The 19,584-nt window shown below is 39.3% G+C and overlaps 1 protein-coding gene across 1 annotated transcript in view; it reads right to left on the bottom strand.

The window, feature by feature from the left end:
- gramd4a (GRAM domain containing 4a) overlaps positions 1–19,584 on the bottom strand; it is a 146,768-nt gene that overhangs the window by 33,487 nt on the left and 93,697 nt on the right. The window contains exons 5-9 of the mRNA XM_020518497.2: positions 15,058–15,190; positions 13,267–13,292; positions 12,363–12,454; positions 9,044–9,135; positions 791–839 (exon numbers count right to left, since the gene is read on the bottom strand). Of these exons, the coding sequence (XP_020374086.2) occupies positions 791–839; positions 9,044–9,135; positions 12,363–12,454; positions 13,267–13,292; positions 15,058–15,190 (392 nt within the window). The remainder of the gene's footprint in view (positions 1–790; positions 840–9,043; positions 9,136–12,362; positions 12,455–13,266; positions 13,293–15,057; positions 15,191–19,584) is intronic.

The raw sequence follows: 19,584 nt of genomic DNA, 5'->3' as shown, positions 1-19,584 counted from the left end.
AGTCTGAGACAAAAATTGGACAAGTCACTAATGTTCTTCGCCCTCACTCTTTGTAGACAAAACATAAATTGTAAAACTGATAATGACCAGTCACAAATTAGGAAAATGTTTAGGAATAAATGAAGACCAAGACAATGGAGATTAAAACCTGTACCTATTATAAAAGTGGCACCTGGGATTTTTCAGATTCAGTTTTATTCCCAAAATGTTTACAGGCAAAGGAAGTAATTCTGCATCATTCATACAGAAAGGTACACACGTATGTGCAAGTTTGTGAGGTTAGAATAGAACCTCTACACTGCAGAAACATGCCAATCAGCCCACCGAGTCCACACCAACCCTCCGAGCAGCAATCCACCTAGACCCACCCCCCCTACCCTATCCCTGACACCCAGTATTTCCCATGGCTAATCCACCTAACCTGCACATCTTTGGACCGTGGCAGGAAACTCACACAGACAGTCACCCATGGGTGGAATCGAACCCGGGTCCCTGGTGTTGTGAGGCAGCAGTGCTAACCACTGAGCCACCACACCACCCATGTTGTAGATACCAAGAAGTATAATGTTGCAGGCCAATTTTATGCCAACACTACCGAAAGGCAACACTACACTCAGGATTTCATTTTTTTCCCCCAGAAATGAAAATTTCAAGAATGCCAAAAATTTGAAAGTTACTGTTTGATAACAGCCAAAAATCAAATCCAAATCAGACATTTACTGATCTCCACAAAGAAAAATTCCACAACTGCTACAAATACATTTATGAAAGTAAGAAATGGTAATATTACCACAGGATCTGATACTTCAGGCACAATGCTCCACTGAATCCTCCAACCCCTGCAAGATCCAGAAATAATAGTTACTGAAGATATGTAAAACAAAATCTACAAGTTGGGCAGGTTGTGATTTGCCAGTTAGAAGCAAGAGTTAATATTGTTCACTCACTAACTGATCCTGTCCTTTCAGAGAAAAACAAAGTTCACAGTTGCTACAACTGCCTCTGCCAGCTTTGTTTTTCCCTGACACATATGCTTACCTTTTGCACCAAACTTCAAAAGGAACTTATTTTGTCGAATGACCAACCCTTGGCAAAGATCAAATATGTTATTCAAAGTTGCTCTAGATCATTTTAGTTACATTTGTTTTTTTTTTATTTTCTTTAAACATGAACAGTTTTACTTATGTCTGTTAATCCTGTGGATTTCCTGTATTATGGTCTACATTGCAAGCCTTACATCTACAAAGGTAATAAACTCGGGTCACCCTATGGGTATTTGGTGGAATAGGGGTACTTGCTACTTTATGAATAGAAGCATTAAAATAATTGGGCAATTTGTTAAATCAGCATTATGTTATGTTCGTCAACTAGATGCTTTTCTTACTTGTCTAATGACTAACACAATCACTAATGTATTTCTCATTATCCTAATCAAGTCACTTGACTTTTCACAACCTTGACATCAGACACTAAATGTTTCAAAGCATGTAAAGTATTTGCATGCTGCTCAAATAAAGCAAGTGCATTTGCTATAGAATCAGGTAGAACAGCCAATTTCCCGCATACCAAGGCATTTTACATTTCCTTGTGTATTCAAACAATGGTCCAGCAAAGAACTAATCAAAACAGTCAAACCTTCACCAGGCAGTTTCAAGCCCAAATCAGTGGTAAAGTTTCAACTGCAAACTGTAATATAAAGGAATACTTGCATTTATTCATAACTTGATTGCAATGATTGTAACAAGGTCAGCCAGGTCGACATCATAGCAAATGAATTTCCTGATTGGACCTGATTAACAGACCCAATCAGGAAACTCTGGCTGACAAAAAGAACAGGAGCGTCAGACATCCTATTCACTCCGAGAGAAAGTAAGAACTGCTGATGCTGGAGTCAGAGATAACAGTGTGGAACTGGAGGAACACAGCAGGCCAGGCAGCATCAGAAAAGTAGGAAAGTTGACGTTTCGGGTTGGGACCCTGCTTCAGAAAACCTGAACCGTCAACTTTCCTACTCCTCTGATGCTGCCTGGCCTGCTCTATTCACTCTGAGAGCTGGCTCCCCGGGACCTGCATCAGTGTCAAGGACTTTCCACAAGTAAATAAAGGGTGACTTGGCAACAGGATCCTGGCCTCTGTGGAGTTATTTTATTCAGGAGGTCTTGAGATACTTTACAGCTAAATTAACTACTTTTGAAATGTAGTCATTACTGTAATACAGATAAACAGTAGTCAATTCGCAAACAGCACTGTGACAATAAGAACAGGAGTAGGTCACTCAGTCTTTTCAGCCTGCTCTGTCATTCAATATCTTCCAGCTCAAATCATCTTCCAGTATGATATTGAGCACCTATAGTTGGAGTGATGGGGTACAGGTTCTTTAGCATGTCTGTCAGACAGAGTGCTGGTCCTGGCTTTCCATGACTGTCAGCAACCTCTCCATGGAAAAGGCCATACTGAGACATTCATGCACTCCTCCTGCCTTCAACCCAGTTTACTGATAGCCAGCTGTTGCTGAGCTGTGTGCTGTATGCATTTTGACAAAGTCATCAATTGCTGAGATCACAGGATTATTTTCTGCCTGGGGCTGGGCAGATGCCTGATCTCTGGCAGTCTTCAAAGTGACAAAGATCTTCCTTGGCCAGCTGTGGAGAAGTGTCAGCAATGTGCTCATCGGATTGAACTCCCAAATTCAAATCTACATAGACTACCCATTAAGGTGAAAGACTGAGCAGGCACAGCATTCAGGCAATATCTGAGGATTGAGTAGCTTCCTCCATAGAAGCAGAGGTGGAACGACAAGATTCTAATACTGGTCTCTCCTTAGCAGAGATTCACTGATGGTGCTAGTGCCTGCATTAGAGGAAAAAAATTGTGTGAGAGAGATAAAAGCTTGTGTAGATTAAGGAGTTAGCATTGATGGTAAAGGGGAGAGCAGTGCAGCACAATAAAATGAAGCTCAATGAGATGGTTGGTCTCTTTGGCCCCACATAAGCAGTCATGAACTTCTTCAGTCATTTTGGGCATTTTAGGACAAAGAACTGTACAGCACAGGAATGGGCCCTTTGGCCCATGATGTCGCGGTGAACATTATGCCAAATTAAACTAATCCCTTCTGCCTGCCATTGGTCCATATCCCTCCATCCCTTGCATATTCATATGCTTATCCGAAAGTCCCTTAATTACCCCTACTGTATCTGCCTCCACTACCACCTCTGGCAGTGCGTTCCAGACTTGTACCACTGCCCGTGTAAAACACTTGCCCCTCGTGTTTCTTTTGAACTTCCCCCCTCTAACCTTAAATGCATGGCCCCTGATATTAGACATTTCAACTCTGGGAAAAATATTCTGACAGTCAACCCTATCTATGCATCTCGTAAGTTTATAGACTTCAATCACGTCTCCCCTCAGCCTCCACCACTCAAGAGAAAATGACCCAAGTTTCTCTAGCCTCTCCTAATAGCTCATACCCTCTAATCCAGGCAGCATCCTGGTTAATCTCTTCTGCACCCTCTCCTAAGTCTCCACATCATTCCTGTAATGTGGCAACCAGAATTGAATGCAATACTCTAAGTGTTGCCTAACTACAGCCTTATGTGGTTGCAACATGACAGCCTGCCTCTTGTACTGCATTCCCTGACCAATAAAGGCAAGCATGCCATACACCTTCTTTATCACCCTATCTACTTGCGTGGCTAAGTTTAGGCAGCTATGGACTTGAACCCCAAGATTTTTCTGTACATCAATGCTGTTCAGAGTCCTGCCATTAACTGCATACTTTTCTTGAACATTTGATCGTTCAAAATGCAGCACCTCACACTTACCTGGATTAAACTCCATCTGCCATTTCTCTGTCCACATCTGCAACTGATTGATGTCCTGCTTTATCCTTGACAATCTTCTACACTATCCACAACTCCACTGATCTTTGTATCATCTGCAAACTGATGAATCCACCCATTCACATTTTCATAAGTCATTTATATATATCACAAACAGCAGAGGGCACAGTACAGATCCCTGTGGAGTACCACTAGTCATGGACCTCCAGCCTGAAAAATCACCCTTCCATCAATATTGTCAGCCAATTCTGAACCCACGCGGCTAAGTCACCATGGATCCCATCCATCCTAATCTTCTGGATGAGCCTACCATGAGGGACCTTTTCGAAAGCCTTACTAAAATCCATATAAACAATGTCCACTGTCCTACCCTCATCAGCCATCTTTGTCACCTCCTCAAAAAAATTCAATCAAGTTAGTAAGACATGACCTGTCCTGCACAAAGCCATGCTTTTTCAAACATGCATACATCCTATCCCTAAGAATTCTCTCCAATAGCTTCCCAACTACTGATGTGAGACTCACTGGTCTATAGTTTCCTAGATTATCCCTATTTCCCTTCTTGAACAGAGGAACAACAATAGCTACTTGCCAGTCCTCCGGGATCTCTCCAGTGGCTAGCTAGGATACAAAGACCTTGGTCAAGGCCCCAGAAATCTCCTCTCTTGCCTCTCTCATTAACCTAGGGTAGATACCATTGGGCCTGGGGACTTATCCACCTTAATGCTCTTCAGGAGATCCAATTCCACTTCTTTCTTGATCTCAAAATGCCCTAGCATATAGCACGTTCCACACAAAACTCACTATCCTCTACATCCTTTTCCTGGGTGAATATTGATGCAAAGTACTCATTTAGGATCTCACCCACATTCTCTGCCTCCAAGCACAAGTTCCCTCCTTTATCTTGGAGTAGTCCTACCTTCTCCGTAATTATCCTCTTGTTTTTAAATATATCATCAGAATGTCTTCGCATTCTCATTAATCCAACTTGCCAAGGTCATTTCATGGCCTCTTCTTGCTCTACTTGAGTACTTTCCTGCTTTCCTCATATTCCTCATGGGCCCTGTCTGATTTTAGCTTCCTAAAACTTACATATGCTTCTTTTTTCCCTTTTGACTAAATTTACAACTTCTCTCATTATCCAAGGATCCTTTACCTTGCCATCCTTATCCTTCCTCCTTACTGGAACATGCAGGACTTGAAATCTCCCCAGCAGGTCTCCTATAGGTTGAGAGGCTTTATATCCCTGCACCCTATTCCCATTCTTGGCCTTCCCAGCCCAGGTGCAGGCCAATTATTCTTTGAACAAGACAAAGGGAAGGATGAGTATAATGGAAGGGGATGGAAGAGCCATTAGTGGTCTTGCACGTGCAGGAGAAGTAGAGAGATGTCCGCAGTGAGCGAGTAGGGAGCGCAGAGGTCAGGAACAGTCATTAGTTTAGGAAGATGAGATGGATGAGAGCTGTTGACTGCACATTCTGCATGCAATAGTGAGAGTTGTAGCCTATAAACCTTGGTGAGAAGCATGTACAGTGGCAGAGTTAGAGTGAGTCATAGAGTTATAGAGTCATATGGCATGGAAGCAGGCCCTTTGGTCCAACTCATCCACGCTGAACTGACATCCCAATCTGACCTTGGTTCATTTTCCAGCATTTGGCACATAAACCTCTAAACCCTTCCTATATACCCACCCAGATGCTTTTAAATGTTTCCAATGTACCCACCCCTACTACTTCCTCTGGCAGCTCGTTACATACATGTACCACCCTCTGTGTGAAAAGGTTGCCCCTTAGGTCCCTTTTAAATCTTTCCCTCTCACCTTAACCTATGCCTTCTGGTTTTGGACACTCCCACCCCAGGAAAAAGACCTTGGGTATTCACCCTATCCACGTCCCTCATGATTTTATAAACTTCACTAAGGCGACCCCTCAGTCTCTGACACATCAGGGTAAAAAGCCCCAGTATATTCAGCCTCTCCCTATAGCTCAAACCCTCCAGTCCTGGCAACATCCTTGTAAATACTTTCTTCACCTCTCAAGTTTAACAACATCCTTCCTATAGAATGGTGACCAGAATTGTATGTGTCGTGGTCCTGTGAGTGTAGGGTAGCAGACAGAAGATGCTTACACTTACCCTTGTGGAATACAGAAGATCATTAACTTTCTTTCTGCACCACTGTTCATTCCATTTACTTGGGACACAACACTGACTCAAGCTGTTAACATGATCTGAGCTGGCTGTATCTGGTTATGTTTTTGGCAGTCTGCAATGCCCTTCTCTCCACACCCATCCACAAGGATCTCCAAGTCCCTGTCAGCAAAGTGGGGAACTTCCTTACTTGCTTTTCTAGGCGTTATCCTCAGTCATAAGAGCATAGTACGGTAGTATGAAGGGCACTCTGGGCTAGCAGCATTCAACGAAGAACAGAGTTGAGCTTTAAACTGTGCCAGGTGCATGGACGTGGAAAGTTCCAGCAACAAAAAGCACTTCTGCCTCGCTTACTGCATGATTTCACAAGAAGACTGCCACAGACCCCAGATGTATAATGAACAAGGCAAATTGCTGTGAGTCAGATGAATGTATCTTACTCTCTGTCTTATCTACATTTAAGTGCAACACCTTGGCTGCTGCTTATTCAAAACTGGAAAATTTAGCTCTCCGCTTCTTTTATTTTTGACTACAAAGTGGATTCACACTTTCCCAAATTGTATTCCAACTGCCATATTTCTGTCCACTCTTTTATCTTTCCATAGCACTCGGTTGCCTTTTTGTGTACACCTCACCACTTACTTTCCCTCACCGAGCTTCATATTGTTGGCAACTTTTGTCTGTCACCTAAGTCATTGATTTGGACTGCAAGCAGGTGAAGTCCAAGTATGGATCCTTACGGAATTGCATTAGTTACAGCTTGCCAGCCTAAAACGTCACATTTATTCCTTCTGTTTTCTTGCTAACCAATCAATCCAAGCTAATAATACTTGATTACAATCCCAGGAATCTTTTTTTTTAAAAGAAACTACCGTTGCATCTCATTGAATGCATTTTGAAAATCCATAAACATTGCATCCACTGGTTCCCTTTTAGTTACAATCTCAAAAAATTCCAACAGTTGTCAAACACAATTTTTTATCCATAAATTCATGTTTACTCTGCCTAATCACATCATGATTTTCTAAGTGCTATGTTAAATCCCCAACCTCCCATCTTTCTTCTGACTTGAATTGTGGAGTTACATTTACTGCCTTCCAAACTGGAAATGTTGTTTCCAAATCTACAGAATTCCAAGAAATCAAAACCAATACGCTCACTATCGCTGCAACCACCTTTTTAAAATTCTAGAATACAAATGATTTGGTTCATGGGATTTATTGGCATTTTATGTTTTATTATTTTACAATATATTTAGGTAAATATTACTTGATAAACTGAATAATTTCTCTAATTTCTTCACTTCCACGAGAATCTTGTTTCCTCGCTATTTCTGGAATGTTTTGGTGTTTTCTACCATGAAGACAGATTCACAGTAGATGTTTATTGCTTCTGCCATTGCCTTATCCTCCATTATAATTTATCCTATCAGTCCCTGAAGGGACCTGTTTACTTTTACTGATTCTTCCTTTATACAAACATTTTTAGTATTTTATATGTGACTTTTTGTTAGTTTATGACAAGTGGTTAAAGGATAAACAGATGATCAGTGTTAAATAATTAATTCTAGGTGGCGGCTCTTGTGGCACAGTGTAGTGTACCTTTCTATGAGCCAGGAAGCCACAATTCAAGGGCCATCTGCTCCAGAGGTGTGTAATAACATCTCTGAACAGATTGATTAGAAGTCTCTCTCTATTGTATGGGATTAGCCTCTCACGGAGCAATGGTAATGTCCCCACTTCTGGATCAGGCCACCTGGGTTCAAGTTCTGTCTGCTGCAGAGGTGCATCAGAAAATCTCTTAACAGGTTAATTTAAAATAAAACTAAAGATCTGTGTGTTTATATGAGGTACTCTTGTAGTGCAGTGGTGGTGGGCCAGAAGGCCTGAGGTCAGGTCCAGAGACATGTCTGATCAGATTTTTAGAAAAAAATATCTGTGTGAATCTAAGGAATCTTGTGGTAAAGTGGTAGTGTCCCTATCTCTAGGTCAGAACGTCCAGGTTCAAGTTCCACCTGTGGCATAACACTTCTGAACAGGTTGATTGAAAAGAATCTGAACAAGTGATTAGAAAATATCTGCGCATGTATATCACACACACTAATAGCAGAAAGCAGAACTGGGCAATGGGTGTAACTGACAGACCTCATTTAAGCCAAATAAAGTTTATTTTAACAGAACTATCTATAGCTAGGTTCCTGCTTCACCATATGGTTTGGATCTACGTAACATCAGCTTTCAATCAGATAGGGAGAAGACCTGAGATGACCACAGGACCAGACAGTGCCTGTATCATGCAGACAGAGCTGGATGTGGTGGGAATGTCTAGATCTGGATGCCTGACAGGCACAACTACATACACTTGCTCACAAAGGCATAATGGATTCAGCAGGTAAGTGGAAAAGTGCTTGGCTCTTGACCAAGCAGTCTCCAGCCTCATTTCAGCATAGTGATTTACCAAGCCCAGCAAAACCTAAATGAGCAGAGTTCAACTTCAAAAGGTTTAATAAAAATGAGGTGTACTACATCATTATGACACTTTATAAGTGTCAATTTCCCGCTGGCAAAGCATTGGTCACTCATCCCCTACCCTGTCTGCATTAGTGGGTGAATTGAAGTAAAGATTCAGTCTTAGCCCCCTTATTTGTCCATTTTCTAGAATTAAACACCACCCCACCCACCTCTTAACCACTACCTTACTCGGACATTCCCACTAATATTCATTTTAACCAAGAAAGTCATATAATGTACCACCTGTAACTAAACTGAAGTTCTAACAAAGTAGCAAGAGACTTTAATGATTTAAAAAAAATTGTTCAGAAACCTTCAACTTGTAGATGCAAAACAAGTATAACAGATATTGTAGGTGTACGCTATACTATCTTCACGTGTAGGAGTCTGACAAAACATTTTATTAAGCATACCAGTTGCTAACTCTATGCCACAGAGTTGATGGTTCTGAGGCTTAACTTAAACTTTCCCATTATAAAAAAAGTATTAAAGTGTCATTAGATTTTGTAAATTTTAGACAGCAGTGGGAAACATAAATGTTAATACCTTGCTATGAGATAATTTAGAGACAACCTCAAAATGGCTAGAAATAAGAACATTGGAATGGCCCAGCCATGCCAAACAGCATTCATGTAGATCTGAAAGACAAGAGAATGTTACAATCCATGCAGAACACAAAGCTGCCCTCTCCCTTCCCACATTAGCAAAACACTCCGCATTCATGAATTGAGTTAATATTTGCAACACAGCTCACAAATATTTATTTTAAAAGCACTCACCAAAAATACCACATTCATGAGTGACAATTTAATAAATTCAAGTCTCAACAAACGTAAGTGATGAGGGTTCATTTTAAAGGTTGCAACATTAATTTGGCAAATTTATAAATTAAAAAATAAATTAAAAAAAGGCAGATCTCCAGCAATATCAATGCCTATCCATACTTTAATAGTGCCATTTATTGAAGGAGTCTTGCTTCTCACTCATTATTAACCACTATGTAGTCAGACCAGATTGGAATCCTCACCTACAAACAGCCAGTGAGCTACGGTCATCATTGTGGCATCTGAGGTAATTTGCCCATAAGGGACAAAGTGCAGGGCCAGCCAACAGTTGAAGTCTGGGAAGAGATTGGGCCTCCCATAAGCTGGCAGTGTCTTTTTGCTGTCAGGGCCCAGAAGACATACAGGAATTCAAGACAGTGATTCAGTTGCAAAGGAATTCAAGACATACAGAAAATGTTAATCTCTTGGCAGATGGGTGCTTCAGGTTTTCAGACAGGAGTTTACTTATGTCCCAAAAAGCTTAAGTATACAATGTATCCATCTGAAACACTGATGATTGGAAAAGTCTCAAATTGACTTCTTCAGTCTGTAAACCCCAAAGACTGCAGAGTAGAAAATGTTACTTTCTATGGTGAGACTTCACATGAACAGTTTCCAATTTTGTCCCTTTTGTATCCCAATCCTCCCACTCTGCAAATCATAATAAAGGAATTCCCAATGGGGAAACCATGAGTCCATTAAAGTCCTGGGAGAACTCCAAACCCGCTTTAAAAAAGAAAATCAATACGCAGCAAGCTAACATGAACCTCCAGCAGCAGTATACTAAAAGGCCTCAGAATCCAGACAGTATGGAAGGAGGCAATTTGGTCCATCGAGTCCACACCAACACCCCGATGAGCATTCCACCCAGACCCACCCCATACCCTAAACCTGTAACCCTGCATTTCCTATGGCTAATTCACCTAACCTGCACATCACTGGAAACTACAGGCAATTTAGCACGTCCAATCCACCTAACCTGGACATTTTTGGACTGTGGGAGGAAACCGAGGCGCCCGGAGAAAACCTGCACACAGTCGCTCAAAAGAGGAATCAAACCTGGGTCCCTGGTGAGACAGTAATGCTAACCACTAAGCCATCGTGCTGCTCTTACCCCTAGCATTTATATTAAGGATACATCCCTGCAGCTCTTGACACTATTAAGATAGTGACAGCAGTAATTAAGTGTAGAGTACAAATGGGTTGATGGACTTAGCTACAACTGCCACTTCTCATCAACACAGACTGGACACTGGTGCTTCTGAAAGAATGCTAGCATTCTTTCGGGGTAATAACAACTCAGGCACCATCTTCTACTGTGGATTTGAAGCAGTAGCCACTACACAATTCATTTTGCTCTATTTACCACTTCAAAATAGCCAATAAGTGTATAACTCAGCTAGGATTTCCTAAAATTAAAGCTGGAAAGCAGTATTAGAAAAAGAAAAGGCACCAAAAAGAGTGATAAAGGAGTTGGGTGAGGAAATTGTCGATACTTTAACCATAAGCTCTTTCTTTCAAAGGAGTTGTCTCTTTACAAATGGTAAATTACAAGTGTACCTCCATTATTTAATGGGATATATGGGAGAAACCCACTACAAACACATTGATCTAACGTCAGACATGAGGAAGTGGCTGAGCATTCAAGAGAAACATGATTTATTATAGAACCAAGATGGATTTATAAATGTTAGGTAATTTCAAATAATCATAGTATAACTGAATTTTTCAGTAAACAGAGGAATACTGTAGATCTAGTCTTTAAAGATATTCAGAAGGCATCTACTAAGGCTCCACATTACGGACAGTTAGCTAATATTAAAGTTCACTGAAGTAATGGATGATTACTGGCCTGATTAGTAAGATAATGGATATGTATTTGAATTGGAGGGCAATGACAATTGATTTCCCACAAGGATTTGGGCTGGAGCTTCAATGATTTGCTATTTTTATTCTTGACTTAGAAACATAATCGAGGCATATATGCAATCTTGCCAATGGCAGAGATACAGGTGGCATAGTATGTATTGTGGAAGGGAACATAAGATTGTTGAGATACTGTCGGCTTACATGAATAGGTGAAACTCTGAATTTTGAATGAGAAAATAGATGCAAGCATTTTTTTCAATCAAGAAAAGCTAGGTACAGTGTCGTTCCAAAGAGATCGAAAGATCCATGCACTAAAATGTAGAGATTATGTACATTCAAAAATAAATAGAAAGGCTAATGGTTAAGCTTTGGAAATATTCCATTGGTTAGAAAAAGACAGATTCTTTTCTACTTAACTATATAGCACGCCAATTAGATCATATCTGGAGAAGTATACACAGTTCTAGACATACAGCAGGCTTTGGAAGAAATGAAAGCCTTGTTTATATAATAGAATACAGAAATTTCAGGGAATCTGATTGAGGTTTTCAGGATTTTGAATGAAATTTACAGAATAATTAGACTTCTTATGTTGCTAAGGGAAGTCTAAAACTAAACTATATAAACCTTGTGGCAGGCCATTCAGGGTAAAGTTAGGGAACACTTCTTCAAAGTGGTAGAAGTGTGAAATTCTCAAAAGGCAGTGGATAATTGCTTAATTAATAATTTTAAACCTCAGACTAATACAGGCTTTTGTTATCCAAGGGTATCATGGGATACAGAACTGTCAGGTTGATGGAGATCATACCTGGTCAGCTATGATCTCACTGAATGGCAGAATAAGCTCACAGTTGAATGGCCTACTTTTGTTCTCAAGATCCTCAGATGTCAGTAATTGAGGATATTCAACAAAAATAGCTTCAATAAACAATAAACATGAAATGACAGCAGCATTAGATAATGGCAACAGACACCAACAGTCATGTGAAATTTCCATAATTCTCCAATCTCTCGCTGCTTCTGTGAAAATCACCAAGAAATGGTATAGACAGGTTCCTCCAGGGATTTCAGAGGTAATTCTGTACATCAAGGATCCCCATGCAATTCTACTCAAATATATCTCAGTGTGAATGTACAATATCATACTTAACATGATACCAATGACTACTTACAATAAAGGCAATTACTGAAGTGTATACAGAGTGCCAATTTGATAAGGCTGACAGGTTCTTTAAGAAGCTGGTTACTGGTTTGGCACCACGTTCTAAAAGTAAATGAAAAAAGTGATTCTGTAGTCATTTATAAATCATATACATTCTCCACCCCCCAAAATCATGGACAAAAATTAATTGTAAAATATTCTGATCTGAATCTTGAGTTGTTACGGTTAAACCCAAAATATTAATTTTAAGAAATCTAATAAATTTACCTACTGAAAAACTGTATTGTTAAGCATTTAATATCATTAATTTAATGTATTCCAGAGCTTTTACTGGCTGGAATTGCACCACAGTAATCTGGTCGTTCAATCCACAACAATGTGTGCTCTTATTTTTTCCAGTTTGAGAGCCAGCCTTCATCACAACAGAACATTCTAGAATTACATTTTGTCGCATTTTTGTTCAAAATGTGAACAAAAGATTTCTAAAGTGCAGTCAAACTGCAATAACGCTCTCTTCTTACCCAACCCTGACAATAATTCAGACTTGTGCAGAGAATGGTATCAGGCTGTTCCAAACAGAGATCAAAGTGGTGGAATATTTTAGGATAAGCACTCTAAGATACATATTCAATTACATTCAAGAACTCCCAAAACAACTAGACATTCATATTCCAATATGTAGGTTAGCAATTTATTTCAAGTGTTAATATTGGTGTCAAAACACAATTACCTTTTAATAAAATTCATTTCTAAATATGCATGATTATAACGCTCTTCAAAAAAAAAGTACAAGGTGAAAAATGTAGTTTTCAATCAAGATTCAAATAATCCCATTCCCTTTTCACACATAGCAAAAATAGAAACGCATTCTCTCCTGATAACATAATAAGCATGTGCAAATGAAATTCACTTACTTAATCTTCTCATATTTTCGGTTAACCTAAAGAAATATAAATTGAAGAGATACTAATTTGAAGTCATAATCATTCATCTTAAACATGAAGATACAACAGTAACTGTAAATAGGTCTTCAAATACTAACCCAGATGTTAAAACTTTTATGTCACTCATGTTTTCAGTTCCTGGAAAGCAACTGTTCAAAACACTTCAAAATGTCAAAGTATTTGCCCTATTCACAAGTAGCATACTTGGTTTTATATTCAAAATTAAATCCTCTAGGAAAGAGAGAAGGATATTGACTAAAATAACTTGTTTACACCACTAATTGCTTTTTCAAAGTCAGCAAAAATCTGAACCTTTTGCTACAGTTTAATTCCCTTCAACAAAGACTTTAGAGAACGACAGACGTTAATTATTAAAATAGTTCTTAGATGTTTAATTTATGTAGCCACTGTTTCACAAAACAGATACATTCTGAGAGTATTTCATGCATGGAGAAACAACCTCTCACCACTTACAGCTCCTCTTACTGATGGAAATTACAAAATATTGTAAGAAGCAGCAACCAAAAAGATATCCCTCAACAACTTAAAATATATGCCAAATGAGAGCAAGGTTTTCATTTTGGTATTTAAAATTGGTATTCTGTAATCTATACACAATATTATGAAACATTAATGTAGGCCATCGTTGACTGGGCATTTATTCATATCTTAGGTTTTTTTTAAAAGAAGACTTCGGAAAGCAAAGTAGACTAGCTGTGGCAGGAAAAATTGTTGCTTTTGCAAAGAATGCAAGCTGCTCCACTGGAGTCAGAGTGTACAATACTTTCAGAGATCACATGACCTATTTTGTGGGTATAATAAAGCTATTAGATTGGAACAGACAGTCCGAACGATGAAGTGCCTGCAGCAACAGTCTTTGCTCTCCCGCTATCTTTAACATTTTTTTTCTGAAACCCCACTCAAAGATTAAGAGTTGTAAACCCACTGGAATATGTCATCACCACAAGTACAGGGTTCCTGTACGAGGCATCTTCATTGCTACAATGCAAGCATTCTTAAAGGAGGATCTAGAATTTATAACCACTGTCTCCAAATCAAAAGAATTTAGCCAGACATTATAGAGCCAGGAAGAAACCCCAGCACCAACGGCTTGTGTGTTCTAGCGACTTCAGTTACAGACCAACATTTGGGCAGTCTGTGAATGATCTTTTTTTCCCCGAATTTAACTGTTACAGGTCAAAGTACTTTTTAAGATAACACTCAGCAGAATTTTTATGTTTTCTCCCAAGTTTGGAAGGGGTGTGTGCCCTGGTTTTCAAGCAAGTTAATTATATATATTTGCACAGTTGGACCTGTTTTATACATTGTCTTTGCACCTTCACTTAAATAAATATGGTTTGCAATAAACTAGCCCTTTATTTGTTACTTAAGGATCTTGGCTGACTTGTTTTTGATACTGAGCTACATACAGTCTAAGAGGGTAAGCCAAGAAATCAGTTTACCCCTCCTAACTCAATGTAACAGGGATATGTAAGCATCTATCAATATCTGTAAGGAATCCAAACTGAAAACTGTCGGTAAAAACCAATACTGATGGAACTAAGGATTTACAATACGTCACAGAACATCTTCAGCTCTACCAAAGTATTCAGGACCATAGTGAAATAAAAAGTGACCAGGAAATCAAGTTAAAATACTGTAGTAGAGATAACTGAAGATGACTATACTGTACCACTGGATTTAGACTTGATACAATTTGTCTTTGAATGCATATTGATCTATCAAAGATTGTTTTCCTACCGTTTAGCACTAAGTGGTTCTTCAGTTTCGACAGGATTTTCTGGTTTTTGGAATTGAAAATCTTCAATGTACTCTGAAAACTTCTCGAAGAACCATTTTTGAATCTTGGAGTAGAATGTCCTACCACGTTTCTCTGGAAAATTTCAAAGTTCAAATAATCAGCAAGTACAAAACTCTTTTTCCATTTAATTTAGTCCCAATTAACTAACTTGGAGATTCAAAATAAAAATTCATTAAATGATTACAATTTTTATGCTATTTTAAAAAGAAATTGATGAAATGTCAATTCAAGAATCATGGAATAATACTGTACAGGGAGACAATTTGACTCATTTAGTATGCGTCACCACTTTTGAAGAGCATTCAGTTCAAAATACAAAGTATCAATTTATTTCCCGGGGTTGACCATTCAGTCTACAGCCATTATTCAGCCAAATCAATAAGATCAAGGTTAATTTTTTTTTCAATTCCCTTTTACCTGCTCTAGTTTATATTCCTGGATAACCTTATCCAGCAAAACTATACCCATCTCAGTCATGGAAATTTCTATTAAATTCACAGTATTTTCAGTCAGGGGTTTCTGGATTTCTACTGCTCTTTTAGAGAAAATTTGTTTCCTGATTTCATTCATAAATAGCCTCTCTTTAATTTTAGAATCAAGTCCACTTGTTTTGAATTTAATGAACAGATAAAGTGGTATATATCCAATGAAATTTTTAAGCATTTACTAGATCTTGGTGAAATCATACCTCAACCTTCTAAACTCACAGCAATACAAAGCTTTTTTTTTTACAAACTGAATTATAATTTGACCCCTTGAAGCCCTATTATTAATCTGGTAATAATTTCACCAGAGAGGTCAATGCCCCTTCACCTTCTGCAAAGGAGTTCCAAAGTCTCAATTAATGATGCAACCAGATGTCTTGGCCTAAGAACTGGAACAAGTATTGCACAATTATTTGGTGGCATACTATGTTATTTCTTACAGAGCAAGTAAAAGCAATTATATCTTCAGTCACTCTCTAGCATTCAACACAATTTGTTAGCTCAAAGACTTTCTCAGAAAAAACCTGTTGCAACATCATTTCAGGACTGGTTTCAACTTGAATAGTCATACATTTGTCAGAATGTGACCTTACGCTTTCGATCCGATTCTCTCATCCAGTTCCCCCAAATCCCTGTGGTTCAGATGTCAGACGTGCACTGAAGTCTATTGCCATATTTAAGGTCTCCAAATCAAGATATTGAGCAAATATTCATGTAGACATTCTATTTGTTTGACAGATTGCCTTCTTTCCTCATAAGGATGCACACTTAGCAACTCCACAAACCTTAAAATGTTGGCAGAGCCAAAGATTGACAACAGTGTTCCCTTTCACCATGTTCACAGATCCATTGCCGTTTCTCGACAATTTAAAATTACATATTTTTTATATAAGGCACTAAATAAGTAACCTCTCCTTTAATATCTGAGCTTCAGATACCTTGGAGATTAATGAAGAGGGATGGATTTTCCAACTTTCAATGAATATATTTATGATCAGCCTTAAACCGTGCAAAGTTCAATACACTTTCTGGAGGTGTTTGAAGAACTATGGTAAACAGACTCCCATATTGCGTCAGTTCATACTTTTTGACATTGCCATTTGGAGTGTTTGAAAACAGCAAATAAACAATCACATCAATTCACCCACTATAATTTTGTCCTTCAAAACATCCTTCATTCCCAGGTAAACGGCATCATGATTGTAAGGTTTTATAAACTACGTAAAAAAAGTGCCATTAACTTAGACAAATCTTCAAATGGATGTGAATCCTTTCTGCTACGTATAACTTTAATTTGTTGGTTGGCAGATAGCAAAAATGAGTTTGATTTATGCAAGCCATCAGTTCCCCTGATGCTTTTGTCAAGGATCTTTAAGTAATCTAATCAATACTATTTTCACAAAAAACATTTATCTTTAACACACAAGCTCACAAATATCTTCAAAAATCCAATCAACATTTAACACTGACACAATGTTTTACGTGATATTGTTTCACAAATGGAAACAGATAGATTAAGAGGCAGCATTGAAAACTAGACCAAATATTAGATTTTTCAAAGCATAGATTGAATGGTTTTACAAACGGCAGACAGATGGGAAAACATTTCTGCAAATCACAGCATAAGTGGTGCTGGAGGTCAAGTTTGGAAAACGATACAAAAGGTTAGACAAAGGTATGGGAGAGTATGTGAGGCTGAAATTAGTGGCAAGAAGTAGAGATTTAAAGAAAACAAGAAATGTAAATGTAATATATTATGAGCCAATGAAACAAAGACCTGGTGCAGAATGTGTTATAGGTGGCTGGATCTGAGGGACTTGGTGCAGAGTGAAATGCGGGTGACCATATTTGAGAAGTCCAATTTGGGATTTATACTTGATTTGGAGATTAGATAATCATGTCTGAAGGTAACAGCATTCGGACACTGCAAACGTATTGCTAGGATCAAAGATAGAAAATGAGGAGAATGTAGGATTTAAGCTCATCTTGGGCTCATTTGAGCTCATAACCTAGGATTATAAGAATGGCACTTTCAACGCTTCAAAAAGACATTAAGCAATGGTCTATCAATTCACTCCAAGGCAGATTACACAGATAATAGCAACTTAACTGGACCAACAGCAGATTAAAGGCTAGGAATTCTGAGAGTAACTCACCTCCTGACACATCTAAGCATGTCCACCATCTACAAGTCAACACGGTTTTGTGAAGGGTAGGTCATGCCTCACAAACCTTATTGAGTTCTTTGAGAAGGTGACCAAACAGGTGGATGAGGGTAAAGCGGTTGATGTGGTGTATTTGGATTTCAGTAAAGCGTTTGATAAGGTTCCCCATGGTAGGCTATTGCAGAAAATACGGCGGCATGGGATTGAGGGCGATTTAGCGGTTTGGATCAGAAATTGGCTAGCTGTAAGAAGACAGAGGGTGGTGGTTGATGGGAAATGTTCATCCTGGAGTTCAGTTACTAGTGGTGTACCTCAAGGATCTGTTTTGGGGCCACTGCTGTTTGTCATTTTTATAAATGACCTGGATGAGGGCGTAGAAGGATGGGTTAGTAAATTTGCGGATGACACCAAAGTCGGTGGAGTTGTGGATAGTGCGGAAGGATGTTGCAGGTTACAGAGGGACATAGATAAGCTGCAGAGCTGGGCTGAGAGGTGGCAAATGGAGTTTAATGCGGAAAAGTGTGAGGTGATTCACTTTGGAAGGAGTAACAGGAATACAGAGTACTGGGCTAATGGTAAGATTCTTGGTAGTGTGGATGAGCAGAAAGATCTCGGTGTCCATGTGCATAGATCACTGAAAGTTGCCACCCAGGTTGATAGCGTTGTTGAGAAGGCGTACAGTATGTTAGGTTTTATTGGTAGAGGGATTGAGTTTTGGAGCCATGAGGTCACGTTGCAGCTGTACAAAACTCTGGTGCGGCCGCACTTGGAGTATTGCGTACAGTTCTGGTCACCGCATTATAGGAAGGATGTGGAAGCATTGGAAAGGGTGCAGAGGAGATTTACCAGGATGTTGCCTGGTATGGAGGGAAGGTCTTATGAGGAAAGGCTGAGGGTCTTGAGGCTGTTTTCGTTAGAGAGAAGAAGGTTAAGAGGTGACTTGATAGAGACATACAAGATGATCAGAGGATTAGATAGGGTGGACAGTGGGAGCCTTTTTCCTTGGATGGTGATGGCTAGCACGAGGGAACATAGCTTTAAATTGAGGGGTGATAGATATAGGACAGATGTCAGAGGTAGGTTCTTTACTCAGAGAGTAGTAAGGGCCGTGGAATGCCCTGCCTGCAAAAATAGTAGACTCGCCCACTTTAAGGGCATTTAAATGGTCATTGGATAAACATATGGATGATAATGGAATAGTTTAGGTTAGATGGGCTTCAGATTGGTTTCACAGGTCGGCGCAACATCGAGGGCCGAAGGGCCTGTACTGCGCTGTAATGTTCTATGTTCTATGTTCTAAGGCAAAAGTCAGAAATGTGATAGAAAACTGCCCACTCACCTGGATGAATGCAGCTCCAATAACACTCTAGAAGCTTGACACTATTCAGGACACATATATAAGACACTGCATAACAGCACTTCTTATTGAGTGTAGTGCAATTCTTTGAGTAGGCACATCAGAATCTTAATTTTTATTTAGACTTCAGCTAGGAATTGGCATCACCATAAGCATCATCAGTCAACTTACTCACTCTCCTCATTCAGGGCTTTTGTTTAAAAGTATTCACTCGTGGGAGTCACTGGTAGCTAGCATTTACTGCCCATCCCTAGCTGCTCTTGAGAAAGTGGTGTAATCCACATGCTGGAGGTTGACCCACAATGCCATTAAGGAGGGATTTCCAGGATTTTGACCCGGCTACAGTGAAGGAATGGCAATATATTTCCAAGTCACAATGGTGAGTGGCTTGGAGGAGAACTTGCAGGTGGTAGTGTTCCCATGTATCTGCTGCCCTTGTCCTTCTAGGTGGAAGTGGTC

The sequence above is a fragment of the Rhincodon typus genome, chromosome 22 (assembly GCF_021869965.1).
Source record: "Rhincodon typus isolate 14 chromosome 22, sRhiTyp1.1, whole genome shotgun sequence".
NCBI lineage: Eukaryota > Metazoa > Chordata > Chondrichthyes > Orectolobiformes > Rhincodontidae > Rhincodon > Rhincodon typus.
This window is presented reverse-complemented; position numbering and strand designations above follow the sequence as displayed.